Source organism: Crotalus tigris, unplaced genomic scaffold, assembly GCF_016545835.1.
Source record: "Crotalus tigris isolate CLP2741 ecotype Arizona unplaced genomic scaffold, ASM1654583v1 scf7180000018585.330925593:3314079, whole genome shotgun sequence".
Classification (NCBI taxonomy): domain Eukaryota; kingdom Metazoa; phylum Chordata; class Lepidosauria; order Squamata; family Viperidae; genus Crotalus; species Crotalus tigris.
In genome coordinates, this window is record NW_024097088.1 from 3,090,037 (window position 1) to 3,105,282 (window position 15,246).

Sequence of the window (15,246 nt, forward strand, 5' to 3'; positions counted from 1 at the left end):
TGCTACATTTGCCACAACTTCTAATTTTGCAAGAACTACATTTATTGTGTAGCCGAATGGCTTGAGAAAAACTCCACCAAAGGTAGAAAGTAACAGTAAAAAGAATCCAGCAAAACAGCTTTAAAATAGGATTCCAAAACTGCAGGGAGGGGGCACTAATGAATGGCTTTGGATTAATATTTCTGGCCCATGAAGCCCTGCAAGATAATCCCCCCCTCAAACCAAGGACCACCCAAGAAAACAGCAGCAGACGAGGTCATTGCAATGTTCATTTATTAAAAATATATGTCTCCTTGGAAGAAACACCGGTAAACCCACTAGTGTCGTGATTGGATACTTTCAGCTACGCCATGGAGGAGGCAGGCCCTTCCTCCATGAGCCTAGAAGAGTGACCGGCTATTACAAAATAAAAGTCATCGGAGCCTGGAGAAGAGCCACCTCGAGAGCTGTTTCTATTTATGCATAGTCCGGTTCTTCAGAACGTGTCTTGAGACACCAGCTGAGCAGAGGAAGTTGGCCTCTCCCAAATCCTCCCACCAGGGATTCTCCTACCTGACAGCGGCTTCCTCCCGATTCTTCAGTCCTACCAATGAACAGCAGCTCCGGTCCTTCCAAAGTTCCACTTGACATTTCTTGCAACACAGCTGATGTGGAAATGGTTTCTCGCTTACCAGAATGAATCTCCGCAAGATGAGTTTTCACCCATGTTTAACAATGAAGGCCGTGCACAAATCACACAATGAATGATACAGCTACCTACCAGCTATGGAGCGGAGAGCATCAGCCTGCTAGAAGCCGAGGCTCGTCCCAACCAAGGACTGGGACAACTTGGATCTCCTACCGTAGCAGCCGTGGCTCTCGCTCCATGGAAACAAGATGTGTACAATCACTTGTTTCAAACTTTTGAGATTGAGGCAAGATGACAAAAGTGGGCAAATCTTCTCCTTTGGCCCCCCAGGCAAGGGCTTGCACCGATCTAGAAACACTTGAAAACTCCACCCAGAACTTTCACAAATCCAACTTACTCTCTCGTTTGGTAATAAAAAAAATCTTTTTGCACCTACAGTCTACACATCGACATGACCACAAACCAGGGCTTCCCATTAGCAGCTAGCCGCAGTCCATGGAAGACTAACAGTCTGTGCCACACAGAGAGCGCGTTCTCAATTGCACTGGCCCTTTGCTATCCTGAAGAATTGCAAGCAGATGTCGGCAGCGAGGAACGGCTGGGGCCCATCTCTGCAACGAGGATCATGTAGAAATACAAAATAAGATGGAGGGTGCTATTCTTCACGGAGCCTCTAAGCATTAGCTTGGTCAGAAGGGCTTCAAGTGTTGCAACCAGAATTTGGCACAATTCTGCTAGAATAAGAACTTTCCAGGTTCTTGAGTCAATTTTCCACTGAAAACCTGGTTGAAAGAGTGACCCTCCAAGGCACAAGCTTCTCTTCACACCCCCTGCTGCATCCAGCTTCTCACCGCACAGAACAACTCAATGCTCTTCCACAGAACAAGTCGGTGGTGGGATGGAGTCGAGTCTCTACAAGTAACCTGACTGCAACACAAAACAGCCGCTGTGCTCATTCCACACGGTCTGTAGGTTGGGTCTGGAAACTATTTACAATGGAACAATCTTAAAAAATAAGTTAAAAAACTGGATTGTATACCCGTTCAGTTCATTATTAAAATCAAAAGCTTGGAATAATGAAAAGCCAACACACCAACACAAACATGATTTTGGTTTAACAGCAGCTTAAAAAAACCTCTCATGCAAACACATCAGGTGACATAAAACAATGTGCAGTTAATATGAAGCATCATCCTTTTGCCTTTGCGTGCTCAAATAAATTGTTGTAACTTGTTGTGTGGTTCTGGGCCCTCTGCTTGCTCCATAATCACAGTGCTGGCTTCTCTCTTTCCAAATGCAGAAATCGGTTTTGGAAGAACCACAAAACAGCTCCCCAAAACGCTCCGTACCATTCAGCTCACCTCCAACCACAGCAGTTTCTGTCCCAACGGCTGAGGCAAGGCAGCAATTCTTTCGCCTGCCGAGAACATTTCAGCAGCCCCCTCATGCTCTCTAGTCTCATATATATACATATATATATATACATATATGACTATGTTCAGAACATTCTCTAGTCATGTATATGTATATATTTAGAGCATATATTATATATATAAAATTACATATCTGGATAAATAAAAGCATTCTGTTGCCTTTTCTTCTCGGTAAAGTTGATAGGCTGCCAATCTCCATTACATCTAGAGGGGCAAAAACTGGCCACGTCTGCTGCATCCGTGGCTCTTGAGGCTAGTGGTCAACTGCCACCTCCTACCTTGCTTTTTGACTTCAACAGTTGTATTTTCTTAATTAAAAACACAGAAAACTCTCAAATGGGGTTTGTCTCCATTTCTAGGGGAGCAGCAGGATAGTCCATGCAGGAATGGTGGGGGACAGTCACTTGATGAAGGAGACTGGTCCATCCCAAGAAAAAGAAAAACAGGACTAGAAAACGCAATTGTCAACCATCTAGAAAAGGGACGGGGTGGTCTTCTCGCTCCCCCTCTGGGGCAGAGGGCGGGGAAAGGGTCGCGGATCTTCTAATGGGTTGATTGGAGGGAGGGGGACATCACAGTTTCTCAGAGGATGGGATCCAGATATAATGCCCAGATTGGTCCTCTATTATCTGTTTGATTTTACTGTAAATCTCTTCCAGGGAGTCTCCTTGTACAATGGCTATGGAAATAAAGCAGAATGAGTTTACTAGAGAAGAAGGGTCCTACTTCCTTCCCCCACCGCCAAGGGGCAGCTTACTGCCTCCTTAGAAGCTGCAAGCAATTAAACTGATCTTGCATTATTGACCCGTTTTCATCTACATGAAAATCTATTTTGCCCACTCCTTCCAATTCCTGCAATGAAGGTGGCACCTACGCAGCACCTCACAAGCTCACCAGAACAACCCAATAGAACTCTCACCTGTAAAGTACTCTCCAAACTCTTGCTCCAGTTTCATGGCTTTGTCAAAGACCTTGTTGGCCTGCTCGTACGTCTGCCTCCGATTCATCTCCCTGCAGGCCCAGAAAAAAAAAAACAGCGTCAGGACAAAAGCCTCTGCTCTGACTGGAGCTTCTCTGCTTCTGCCACTGTCTGAAATCTGGCTTTTCCTCCTGGATTGCTAGGGAAATGATGCAAAGCACCTCGGCATCTCGACTCCGCCTGAAGAGACAGGTGGAGGGCAAGCGGGAGGGCTGCGGTCATAGAGAGAGTTTACAGCTTCTGGACGGTGTGGAGGCTGCAGAGAAACTGAGACTGGCAATTCTGAGAGCCGAGGGCAGGAAAAGATATCCCAAAGTAGATTTTAAACCCACCTGCAGCAAAATAACTTCTGATAATCGAAAAGGGGAGAGTTGGATGCACTAAGCGGGCGAAAAACCCATTACTGACCTGACGACGGTCCATTTGGCAAGAGCTGCCCAACACCCACATCCCCATGTCCATCACTAAACTTCCCCTTCGGTGACGTCCGACAAGGCCTGCCTCCGTCACTAAAGATGGAGGCCTGCCCCCTGCCGAGCCTCCCCTGCAGCAGACAGGGCGTCGGGGGCCTCCCCTTTCCACAGGGGCTGCTCCACCCTGACTCACGCCCCTCAGAGGTCGCCTTCAGGTAAGCGAATTAATGCTTTTATTTATAAACCACCCAGAGTCAGACAGTGAGACGGGAGGGGTATAAATTTCATGAATAAATAAAAATAACTAAATTGCTAATCTCCATGTTACTCACATGAGCGCTTCAATGGATTTGGGCTTGATGAAAATCGCAATTGGGTAGAGCTGTGCTTGCTGCAATCTTTTGATCGCGTTGCCCGACACATCGAGGATACAATGCTTCCCCTGGAGGAGGGCATTGGGTCCGTTATTACGCAGCCTTTGCGCAGCACTCTCAAGAAGCTTTGCCACCGTCCCCACCCCAAACTCAACAGGAGGACCACAACTCAAAGCAGCCGAGATGCCAGCAGACAATGCCTACTAGGTGGCTGGTTTATTTACACTGTTTTAGAACTTAAATGAGATTGTGGCTTAAGGTCATCACCATGTACGCATCAACTCCTGCATGAAATAGCAGCAGCAGCTTCAAAACAAGCTGACCCAAAACCCGGCATAAACCAGCCATAAACCTGCTGCTTGGTTTGACAGTGGAAACAATACGGGCAATTTGTGAACTGAACGATGCCACAAGTCCTGAGCAGCCACTTGGCCACACGGTATTTTGATCAAGAATGATGCAGCCCCTGATGCCGGACTCACCCGCTCAGCCACCGCCCGCACAGACTGGACGCTGGTTCCATAGAGATTGTCATTGAACTGCCCAGCTTCGATAAATTTGCTGTCTTGAATGTCCTTCTCCATCTGCTCCCGTGATGCCACAAAGTGGTAATCTTGTCCGTCAACTTCATTTTCACGCCGTGGCCTGGTAGTGTCTGAAAGAAAATACATCTGCTTTTTCTGTGGCTCAGAGAGCAGCTTCTTCTTACATTTCTATAGGCCTGGCTGACCTTGACCGTATAGCTTGGCCTTTAACGTCTGCTACAAAAAAAGGATCAACCGATCAATGTGAACACTCACTCTCTTCTCACACAAACACCCAGAGCACGAGGCCTAAAACATCACTCTGGAAGACATACGTGTCCCTTAAAACTTCCTCCCCCCAAATATAAGACAGCCATTGCTTACGAGGCACACAGGATCCAAACTTGTGTGGAAATTCTGAGATGAGGTCATCGTTGACTCTGTCTTTCATGGGCCCCAAAACAATCACTGGCCTGGCGTAGTGAACTACAAAGACAGTCAAAAAGACAAGGAGGAGTTTTGGAGATCAGTCGCTGCTCAGCTCTGAAGTTCAAAGCTAATCGGGAAAAATAACATGCAGATCTAAGCTGTCCTCCAGAAAGATGAGGATGGACCAGCCTTTTTTGCAACTTACTTTCTTGCCTTGTCACAGGTTCGTATGACAGAATTGTGTCCTCTTGTCCTTCTGAAAGAATTGGAAAGGATCAGCTGGCCTTGCAGCAACAACTCCCCACCTCACTGCCAAATGGCAACTGCTATTAATTTCTGAGACATTGAATCTCCCTGACATTTTCACTTTTCCTTAGCCATCAGGGAGAAGCAAAGGTTTCCCTCCATTATAGGCCTATTTTCCACTCGGCTCAATCTTTGGGGAACCGTCTCTGAGGGGACTCCCATTTATAGCAGCCCAGCCAGCCTGCCCTAAAGACCAGGGATTGATAGCTCAGCAACCTAACTGGAACTCACTTCTGTTCAAAGAGCTTCTCTTCCTTAGTTAGTAGATCAGATCAAATAACAGGCAGAGATTGGGGGGGGGGTTCAAGAGGGCTTCTGTGCCAATGGAAATGGGGTATCAATCCCACATCTGCTCCAAAGTCCCTTATCTATTCCTTTGGACTTTAGTCAACCATATGAGTAAATGGGGGCAAAGCTCAATATCTAAATGAAATAAGATACTATTCAGGCTTTAGTCTCTGCTACTTGAAATCAATCCATTTTACCCGACTGACTGACTTACGCAAGGCTCCAATCCAACGCTTGCAACCAACCAAAAGGAGCCATCAATCCAAAGAACAGACTGAGACCCCGGCAGCTCTGACTAAACCTGACCCCCAACACTGGGACGAAGGCAGAAGGAAACTGGGGTTGGGACAAACTAGGGATACTTACTGGAACTGCTCTCGCTGTCACTGGTGTTTGATGTCACACCCTCTGCAACCAAGAAAGAGGCCTGGATTTAATACGCACAGATTGACAGCAGGGGACCAGCTGTTGATGGCCACAGGTACTGGGGACGGGGGGGGGGAAGGAGTACAAGGCCCTCTGCTTCGGTGCATTCTTGGACGGGAACCTAGCGGATCCACTCCACTCAGGAAGTAACTACTTGTAGTTGTGGATCACCTGCCCAAACGAGACTCCAGCAGGGACTTTTAGCTGTTTCCCTCCATCACCCTCTCCAGCAGGCATAGGAGAGCAGCTCAGGCACAAGCAGGGTGGAAGCACAAACAGCCCTGCTCCTGGCCGGTTCCCCTTTGCCCCCCCGAGAGTGCAACCTGCCACTGAGAGTTACAGAGAAGGGAAGAGAGGAGGGGAGGGACTGGAGAGCAGACAAACGACAGTAAAGAAACGGCAGGGCTGCCCAACTGAGGTGTTCCCATTCTGACAGTAGGGGAGAAAAGGCGGTCACACACCCAGGGTAAACACAGCAAAGTTCAAGGATCTGATCTGGGGGAGGGAGCTTTCTGATCTGTGCCCGGCCCAATTTTTTTCCTTGGTTGGCACCTGGCTGTAAGGACGATCCCAGCCTTTCTCCTGCACTGCAACTCACTGCACTGCTGGGGAGCCCTTTCCCGGAAGAGGCTAAGACCGATCAGCATGTGCTAAGAGAGGTCTCTTCTTTGGAAGGAGGCCGCCAGTCTGTGTGAAATAGCGGTTATGAGGAGGCTGGACTCATGGGAGCTGAATCTACGCCAAGCGTCCCGCGAGCTTCCTTCCGGTCCCAGGCACGCTAGCAATGGAAAGTGATCGTGTGCAGTGAAGTTCCACTTACTCAGGTTCTTTGCGCCATAATAATCGTCACTTAACCCTGGGAAGTCCTGATTCACAGCCAGCCAGAGGGGAGAGGAAGGGGAGAGAAAAGACCGAGAGAAGGAAAGAGAAAGTGGGGGAGAGAGACAGGGCCAGGACAGCATTAGTGACAGGAGTGCAGAACGGCTGAGAGCTGCAACAGCAAGTGAAATTAAAGCTCATGACCAACTTTTCCTAAGATCTTCTGTCCCCAAAACTCCTTATTTGAGCATGTTCTCTAGAAGGTAAGACAGGCCAAACTTGCTCCAGAAGAAGCCCAGAGAGCAGACACCAAGGCAGGCGTCCCCAGCTGCCTCTGGGCCTCTCTGTACCAGGATCGGCAGCACCAAGCAGAGCCCCTTGTTCCGAGACCAGCTACCCTGGGGCTACTGGAGGGATGTCACTTATACAGAGCAGTGTAGTCCAAGAATCATTACCCCCCCCCAAATGGTATCTGCTGCTCCCCTGAGTCAATCCACAGACACTGGTCCCCCTCCCACTGCCACAGGAGCTGATTCTTCATTTATCACCACAGTTGGTAAGCGCTGTACTCACTGGAGACCTCATTCGAGTGATTAGCCTGCAATCACCGTAACCGAGAGCAGGATCGCGTGCCAAAGGTCAGCCTGGCTACAGAGAGTACAGGCTGAGTTATTCTCAGCTCTGATGCTAGTCTTCTCTTCACAGAGCCTCTGTGCCTGCCCAGCAATACGGCCTCTTGCACAGGAGTTGCTCTCTCTCGCATCCTAACCCTCGACTGCTTTTCTGGCCAACGGCACGAGAGGAGCACAGCTCTGCGACCCGGCCTTTGCTTCAGAAGGAGAAGCTCTGAAACTCAATCCTACGACTTCAGTCACAGGGATCGGAGGGCAGGCAACAAAAAGTGCTGGAAAAGTGCTGGGAGTCGAGAAAAAAGACGAGGCTGAACGGTAGCGTAATGTAGCTAGGGGCAGAGGCCGGTGGCTCTGCAAATGCGGCATGAGAGCATAAAGCTGCCCTTCCAGGACAGAGAGAGAGCACACAAAACCTGCTGCTTTTGTAAGAGCATCAATAGTCATTTTGTATAAATTGTGGAATGCGCACAAACCTGCTTATTTATCCTGAGTTATTGGGCAGGGAAAGGAGAGGGACCTGATTCTGTCGGGGAGCCCATGGGGCTGAGCTCCACCCCAAAGGCATTCAGGGGGTGGGTGTCAGCTGTAAGGCTTCAGCTCTTGGCTACAGGGAGACTGCTGAGCAAATATGGAGCATCAGGAAGACCGAAGTGCTCCGGGCTTGAACAATCGTTGCAAGCCAAGGCTGAGACCCACTTAGGTAAGCCAGGCTGACCAAGGAACCCGGGAGAAGCCAGCAGCCTCTTCCGGAGCCAAAGGCTCAGCCGTTCCTGGCTGTAAACCTGTAAAACTGCTTCTGACCTCGGATGAAGAACCGTTTGGCCACCCATCTGCTTGCAGCCATTAATGATGACGACACTTCCAGGGTCCTGATCAGAGCCGTCCATGAGCATCGTCATTCAGACAGGCTGATGCTCCCCTAGACAGCCCAGCCTCGAGGCAATGCAGGATCCACCAAGCCTCCTAGGTCTGGGGCCAGGACGCCCGCCCCCCAAGGGAGCTGCATGCCGCTCCTCCCTCGCAGCAGCAGCAGCAGCTGCTGGGGCTCCCGGAGAGAATCCGAGCAGGGCAGCTGCTACTTACGTTCCTGTCCGCTGCTTTCCTGAGCCAAGTTCTCTTTGCTCTTGTAAAAGGGGAATTTTCGAGAGAGACGGAAACTCTTTTTACGTTTCGTTTTGATCAACTGTGAAGAAGGGGAAGATGCAAGGGGTGCAGAAGGAAACAAAAACAACAAAAACAAAAAGGACAAAAAACAATGGAGTTTAAAGCATGCAAGAAAAATTAAAATGAACAGACAACGGTGATCAATGTCAGGGAAGCTGCCCCTCAAATGAAATCATGGAAATTACATGGAAATGGGAAATGTAAGAGGAAAATTAAGGGTGGAGGAAATGATCTCGAGGGATGGTGGAAGATGACTAACAGTTTTCATTGCCACAATAACAAGGAGGGGTCCCAACGGCCCAGCCTGCTCCCTGGCTCTCCAACAGTCCGTGGAGGAATTCACTGTCCCGACCTTCCGCAAACTCCTGGAGCTGACCTCAGGGAACTCAGGTCCTGGACCACAGAAGTGAAGAACTTGGCTGGACGAAGTCTGAGGATGTCCTATCTGGGGCGGGGGAGGGGGGCTCTAGAGAGGGTCTTCCTGCAGACCGAGACCCCTTAGTTCAACCGTCACCTGAGCAGCACCGGCCAGAACACACCTTGCAGGAACCATGCTTGCCATCCCAATTGGATTTCATTCAAGACCCTTCCCTACTTCTCACACTCACACACAAACACAAATAAGCAGCACTTACCCGGTTGGATTCTATCATCCCTGTCCGAGCATGGAACTTCACCGTTTTCAAGCGCGCCCGTTCCTTTTTTTCCACTCTGACAGCACCAAGAAAAAGAAAGAGCTTTAACAGTGACTTTGATCCCACTCTGACCCGTTCCTGCCTCACCAAGGTCTTTCTTCAAGAATCTCATAGAAATTATTGGCAGAGCCGATTCCTCAGGCCTTCAGTGTAAGGTAAAATAGAAGCTCAAAAATCCACACGGCCTTCCCCATCACAAGCAGAATTTTCTTTGCCCCCTGGAAATTCACTGTGCTTGAGAGCAAAACACAGGCCCAAGTCGCCCTGGCCCTAAAGTTCCTTTCAGCTCTTCCTGACAACCCACCTCAAGGAAAGTGATGCAACTGGCCAAAGGCGAGAATCGTCCAGTGAAAACCCACAAGGGCCTCGGTGGCAAAACAAGCACTCACCTCTTCTTGCTGGGAATGACTCCAATCTGCTCACTCTCGCCGTGAGGGGTCACAAGCCTCGCCTGCCACCACTCGTCATCCGAGGCATTGATGACATGCAAAATGTCCCCATAAGAAAAACTGAGTCCCTGGCTGGGCAAGCAGCTGTCCCGAGTTCGGTCATAGTCAAAGAGGGCCCTGTCCAGGGATAAGGCAGGTTTAGCAGGATGGCCAGAGGGCCCTCAGTTGTCTCCACACCCCAAAGCCTCCCCTTTCTCAAGCTCCCCTTCCTTTGGCTTTGGCCTGCTGCTTGGAAAGTGGGCCTCTCTCTCCAGGTCCATCCTGGTGACTCTGACTCCTGGCTACCAAAAAGCCCCACCTTTTTCTCCAACCACATCATCACAGCCCTGGCATAGGCTTGCCTTGCACAGAACTAGGAGGATTGGTGTTTTGCAAGTTCCTCTTGTAGCCACCAGGGGGCGCAATGTTGTCTGCCTCTGCCCAATTTAAGGGTTCACTTCCTGTTCGGTACAAAGAACCCAGGAAAACGTTTTGGTTGAGGCTACATCAGGCTTCCCGATCTGGCATAACAAGCCTTGTAATTACCACAACCAGCAGCTTGTCCATTTCATCAGTTTCAGTTAAATTGTGCCTGAAACTACTCCACCCAAAAGGCTGACTCTCCTCTCCCAGCGCCAAAGGATTTGGAGAGCACTACCTCAATATGCTGTGCAAGATGGGCTCGGAAATCCTGACTGCCACTGAAAAGAGAAGCTGAGTTGGGGAGGCGTTTGTGAGGGCGGGCCATTCCGGAAGACACACCAAAGCAACGAGTCAAGGCATCTCAGCAGCTGGACCAAAAAGGCCGGCACTATTGTAAGCAGTTCACACTGGGAGTGCAGAGGAGCCCAGCGGCCGATGCTAGAATCTTGCTCCAGGGCAACAGATTTATTGGCTTACTCCTGTCCTCTTGCAGGCACAGAATCGATCAACGTAGCCCAGAAGAGAAGCAGCCAGCAATGGCCAGAAGCCACTTCAGGGTGAAAAGCAAGCCAAAGGCTGAGATCTTATGGAGAGTTCGTCTCCTTTCCTACGTTGAGAAGATTCAACGGTACTTTGCAGAAGAGGCTCACCCACATGGTCAGTGCATGCCCAACATGCTCAACCATGGTTAACTAAGCCAAGGTTTGCCCAATTCGATTTCAGGGTTCATAGCGCACAAGCAGATCACTTGGCTGGATTTGCTCAACGCGTGTGGCTAAACTGTGCTTGGAAAGTTTTTGATCAAATGGGCCATGTGAACTCTGAGGACCTGAGAATCACACGTTATCCAAGAGGCCACTACCATCCCAGGCTCTGGAGGCCACGTGCAATGCCTTGCTTTGGTGCAAGACGGCTACGCTGCCTTTGGGGATGCTGCCCAAAATGGAAGCAATGCTTCAGGAAGACAGGAAACTGCTGAGCCACAGGCAGAGGTCATGCAGTAGAATTATGATGACTGAAAAATGCCTAAACTTGTAACCAATTAAAACTAGGCTTTAACACATCAGCATTCTCAGCAAGTGGCACCACAAGGCCCCTTTTTCTGGGGGAAGAGAATTAGAGATCACATTAAAAGCAGCACAAAAATTAATCTGAAGAGGCCAATGTGCCCTTCAACACCCACAAAAAGGGTCATTATGCATACCGGACATAGAGGGACCGCTTCTCACTTGTCCGAAGTGAACCAGATCCTGAACTCATGCTGCTGTTCATCATCTGCTCTCGGAGGTCATGGATCTTGGACTCAAAGCGGCTGTACTCTGCAAACACAAAGGAAGGCAGGTTGGGGGCTGTTGCACAGGTAGGTCCCTTTCAGTTTGGCACAGTGGAGTCTCTACCTTTCACACACAAGGGACAAGAAAGCAGCCAGCCAAAGCCCTCACCTGTGGAACTCTCTCTCCGTGCACTATTTACCTGCCAGGCCCTGGGCCAAATACGCTGCATACCTGGACACAGGTGTCAGCCTTTGAGAACGCCAGGGCTCACTGAGGCATGACAAATAGGCTAAGAAGGCAACTACGGTAACAGGGACCCATCAGATGGTATTCAGAATGCTGCATTTAGAGTAGCATTATGGTCCCTCTCAGAAATGCTACTACGGAAGGATGTAGAAAGAGGTAGCTTATTAAACATCTTCCTCACTAAGGTGAGACTGAGCAGGCTGGGTTTACATCAAGAAGGCCGCTGAAGAGCTACCAACACAGGAGGAGCACAGAGAGGAGAGACAGGCCTTTTTGTTCTTCTACAATCCCAGAACCCGCCTGAACCAACAAAATTGGCTGATCAGAGGCAGAGGATATTCAAGTAGTATTTCCTGAGACTGACAATAAGCATCTAGCATCAATTACCACAAATATTTCAATGGCTAAAGATGCTGTTGTGTTTTAAGAGAGTTGGCACAATTAACAGTAAACAGCAGTTCAAAAGTCCATTAACGGCATCTGGCTCTTGGGTCTTGTTGGAGATAAGATTACAGTAAAATTAACAGAGCTGTGGTTTAATGCCAAAAGTGCTTGAACTGGTCGAAAACATTCCTAAAGATACTGGAAAACATGCACCGATGGCGCTCTATTAACCTTCCACGCACTGCATTTGCAAGCATCCAGATTATACAAGCAAAGGGTTATATAAACACAGTCTTGGATTTACCATTTACTTCAAGGTTATGCCTTTTCCATAGCACATCTTCATGCATTATGTATACTGGCTTATGGTTAAACAACATTATTACACAGAAGCTTGCATAAGGCAGAGGTGGCTTATTTTGAGAATTTACAATTTAGTAAGATCAATGTGCAGAAGACCTTATAAAATCAAGTCCCCAAGAACAGGAGACTTTCCACGCTGCCACCAGTTAGAAAATTTCTTGTTACTTCCAGCAGCAGTAATTCTGCTCCAACAGCAGAAAAACACCTTCATCACTTTCCAAAATTCAGATTAATAAATAATAAAGGAACCCCAATTCAGCATTAAACTTTGTTAGTAAAATGAAACAAATACTCTCTGCTGGAAGTTTAAACCAAGTACACTGAACATGCTTTCTCTAAACTCAACAGTTAAAAACAAAAGCAGGAAAACTGTTGTCTGTTTTGCTAGGAACTTTTATCCAATCCTTCCATTTTGGCCTCTACGTGCATTGCTTATAAACTCTTGAAATTCTGAAGCCTAAAATACATGGAAGTTAAAAGCAAAGCCCAAATATGTAGTATTATTATTTATTCCAAATGCCAATTTATTTGATTTTATTACAGGATGCCTGATTTAATTCCTTCAACCCTAGATGTTCATTTTAAGGTGTATTTTATGCAGTTGAGTCATTTTTATCATTTGTTGGGGTCCTTTGTTCATATGCTCCAATCTGACTCTTCTTGATTGTTTTCTTATATGTTGCCTTTCTTCCAGAAAACTCTACCTTCTCCCCACACTTGTTGTGGACCCCAGTCCTACAGGCTTAGAAAGTTATGTTTTTATTTTATTCAGTGAGCTGCTCATTTGGCAAGGACTCAGCCACCCACCCCAAGCACCAATATGGATCAGCTTGTGAGCTTTCCGCCCTAACAGCAGCCGAGCCGTGACCAATATTGATCCAGTTTTCCAAAGTATCAATAGAGAATGTAGAAATAACATGAGCGGGCTAAGTCAGCTTCAGGAACAATGCATTTAAATAAATGTAAGAAAAATCGTTGAATATAAACACGCACCATGCTGTGGGCACATATGTGGCTTGACCAATACTGCAGGAGATTCTATGGAAAGGCAATGATCAGCGCCCTGACCCCATTTATGCTCCAAAGTGCGTTTTCCCGTATCCTAAGCCTTCTCCCCTGGACTGAGCAGGGTTCTGAGCCTCCCTCACAGGGTCTTATTGGAGAGTAAGACTTCCAATCGTTGCCTTCAAGGCTGAGGGCTGCAGGGGGGCAAAGCAGCAGGTACTGTCCCAACCATCCTCCTTGGGCGGTTTGAAACAGCTAAGCCTCAATCACAGGGGTAAAATATAAACGGATTGAAATGAGGGGCCCTTCTTTAACCTCGGATGATGAAGGGCAGAGATCCCACTGGGTAGCACCTCCTTCCTTTTTAAGAAGGCCCGCACGACCCCCCACAGGCCTGAAGCAAGGCGCCCTCTAGCTCTGCATCACTCCTGGAGCTCCTGCGAGCCTAACTGACACCAAATGTTTTACAAAGCAAAAAATTTCCCTTTTTTGCCACAGGTGTGTGTGGTGTATCCGATTTAACATTAAACAGCAGTCCTGAACCCAACCGGTCCCTGCCAAGAGCAGACCTAGCTCCCATCCTCACCTGCAAACGCCACTCGAGGCTGGGCAGATTTCGCAAGGGGAGCCGAGAGCAGCCTCGGGCCGTTTCCTTCCACTGCTTAAAAGCTGCCCCATGGAGCCCCTTGGCTCAGAGGGACAAACAGAGAGACTGTTTCTGCCCTGCTGCTCGGTGAGATGGCAAGGGCTCAGTTTCCAGCACCTGCTCTGATCAGCCTCTCAGGACAACAATGGGGAGCAGTGGGGAGGGGAGAAAAGCACCACCCAGATGGGTAAGGAAAGCAGGCCAGCCTCAAAAGCCAGGGAGGAAACGCTCTGCTAGCAGAAGGCACTTTCAGCTGCACTGAAAGACTTCTTTTGGGGAGGGGGGGCAAAGCAGATCACGTGGCGAATCAGCCCGCATCTCGCTTGAGTTAAGTGCAGGAAGTTGTCCAACAAGTCAGACCATGGAGGATTGTCTTGAACTAATAAATATTCCCCCAGATTCTGGGAAGCTGCTAACAATATGATCCCAACAGCTACCACCTCTTGGACAGAGCAGGCACAAGAATCTTTCTCTCCCCATTCAGCTCTGCATTGGCCAAGAAACGGCTAAGGAGAGACAGAGGAAGATAACCTGGCTTGTTGAGAGCAACTAACAGCTGGTTGTGTCTGCACTTATGTCTGGGCCCTTGGCATTCTCAGGCAGCTTCCCTGTGATCCCATGACTCAAGGGGAGGGGGGTAGAATTCCTTAAAGATTCTTAGAGATTGTGTTGGTGCTTCTGCTCCTCCCTCGCAAGGCTTCTCACCTTTATTACATTTTAAGTGTACAATCAGGTAAGCAGTTTTATGAACTTTGTTGGTAAATGGTTTAATGTTTTACAAATAAATAAATCCTAGTTATTGAACACCTTCAAGGCAAGTTCTGAGAAAAGAAGCACTTGATCTCTGACCCAAAATAAGCTGCATCCAGAGGTTCTACAAACTTAAATGTGTTTCCCATTTCTGAAATTCAAAGCAAGTTCAAAAACGATGGTGGTGTCTTTACTTATATCACCAGCAGGATACTTTATGGATTTTCAGGGCCTCCACTTTACCTCTCGGGACTTTAAATCCATGAGACTATTATTTCATTTCATCTCCCACAATTGTACAATAACACTGATTGTTTTCCACACGTTTATAGTATTTTTTTGTGAGCCAAAATCCCACTCTCTTATAGATGTTTCCATGTAAAACCCGGTTTGTATCCACACTGAAAATCCCTCTCCTTAAAGAGTGCACGTTATACAAGTGTCAGAGCATGCAAAGTCTCATGACAAGCAGGAATTGACCATACCACATTAACCACATTGGTTAACTCAGCTCATTCTGGTTAGGAAGATTAGTCCCCTCTTCCTCTTTAAAGCTATCGGCATTTCAACTGCGAGTTCCACACAGCAGCAAGTCAAAGAGAAAGTAAGCCAAACCA

The 15,246-nt window shown here is 48.1% G+C and overlaps 1 protein-coding gene across 8 annotated transcripts in view; it reads right to left on the bottom strand.

Moving 5' to 3' along the window:
• Positions 1-256: 256 nt before the first annotated feature.
• Positions 257-15,246, bottom strand: part of DLG3 (discs large MAGUK scaffold protein 3) — a 39,071-nt gene continuing 24,081 nt past the window's right edge. For 6 of the 8 annotated variants that reach the window (XM_039354835.1, XM_039354836.1, XM_039354837.1 and 3 more), the window contains 11 exons: positions 11,166-11,280; positions 9,500-9,676; positions 9,051-9,126; positions 8,335-8,434; positions 5,741-5,782; positions 4,986-5,036; positions 4,736-4,837; positions 4,310-4,482; positions 3,786-3,895; positions 2,981-3,072; positions 257-2,740 (listed from right to left, as the gene is read on the bottom strand). In XM_039354835.1, the coding sequence (XP_039210769.1) occupies positions 2,634-2,740; positions 2,981-3,072; positions 3,786-3,895; positions 4,310-4,482; positions 4,736-4,837; positions 4,986-5,036; positions 5,741-5,782; positions 8,335-8,434; positions 9,051-9,126; positions 9,500-9,676; positions 11,166-11,280 (1,145 nt within the window). In that variant the 3' untranslated portion in view covers positions 257-2,633. Of the gene's footprint in view, positions 2,741-2,980; positions 3,073-3,785; positions 3,896-4,309; positions 4,483-4,735; positions 4,838-4,985; positions 5,037-5,740; positions 5,783-6,620; positions 6,667-8,334; positions 8,435-9,050; positions 9,127-9,499; positions 9,677-11,165; positions 11,281-15,246 lie in introns of all 8 variants that reach the window. The other 2 variants (XM_039354838.1, XM_039354839.1) reach the window with 1 other exon arrangement.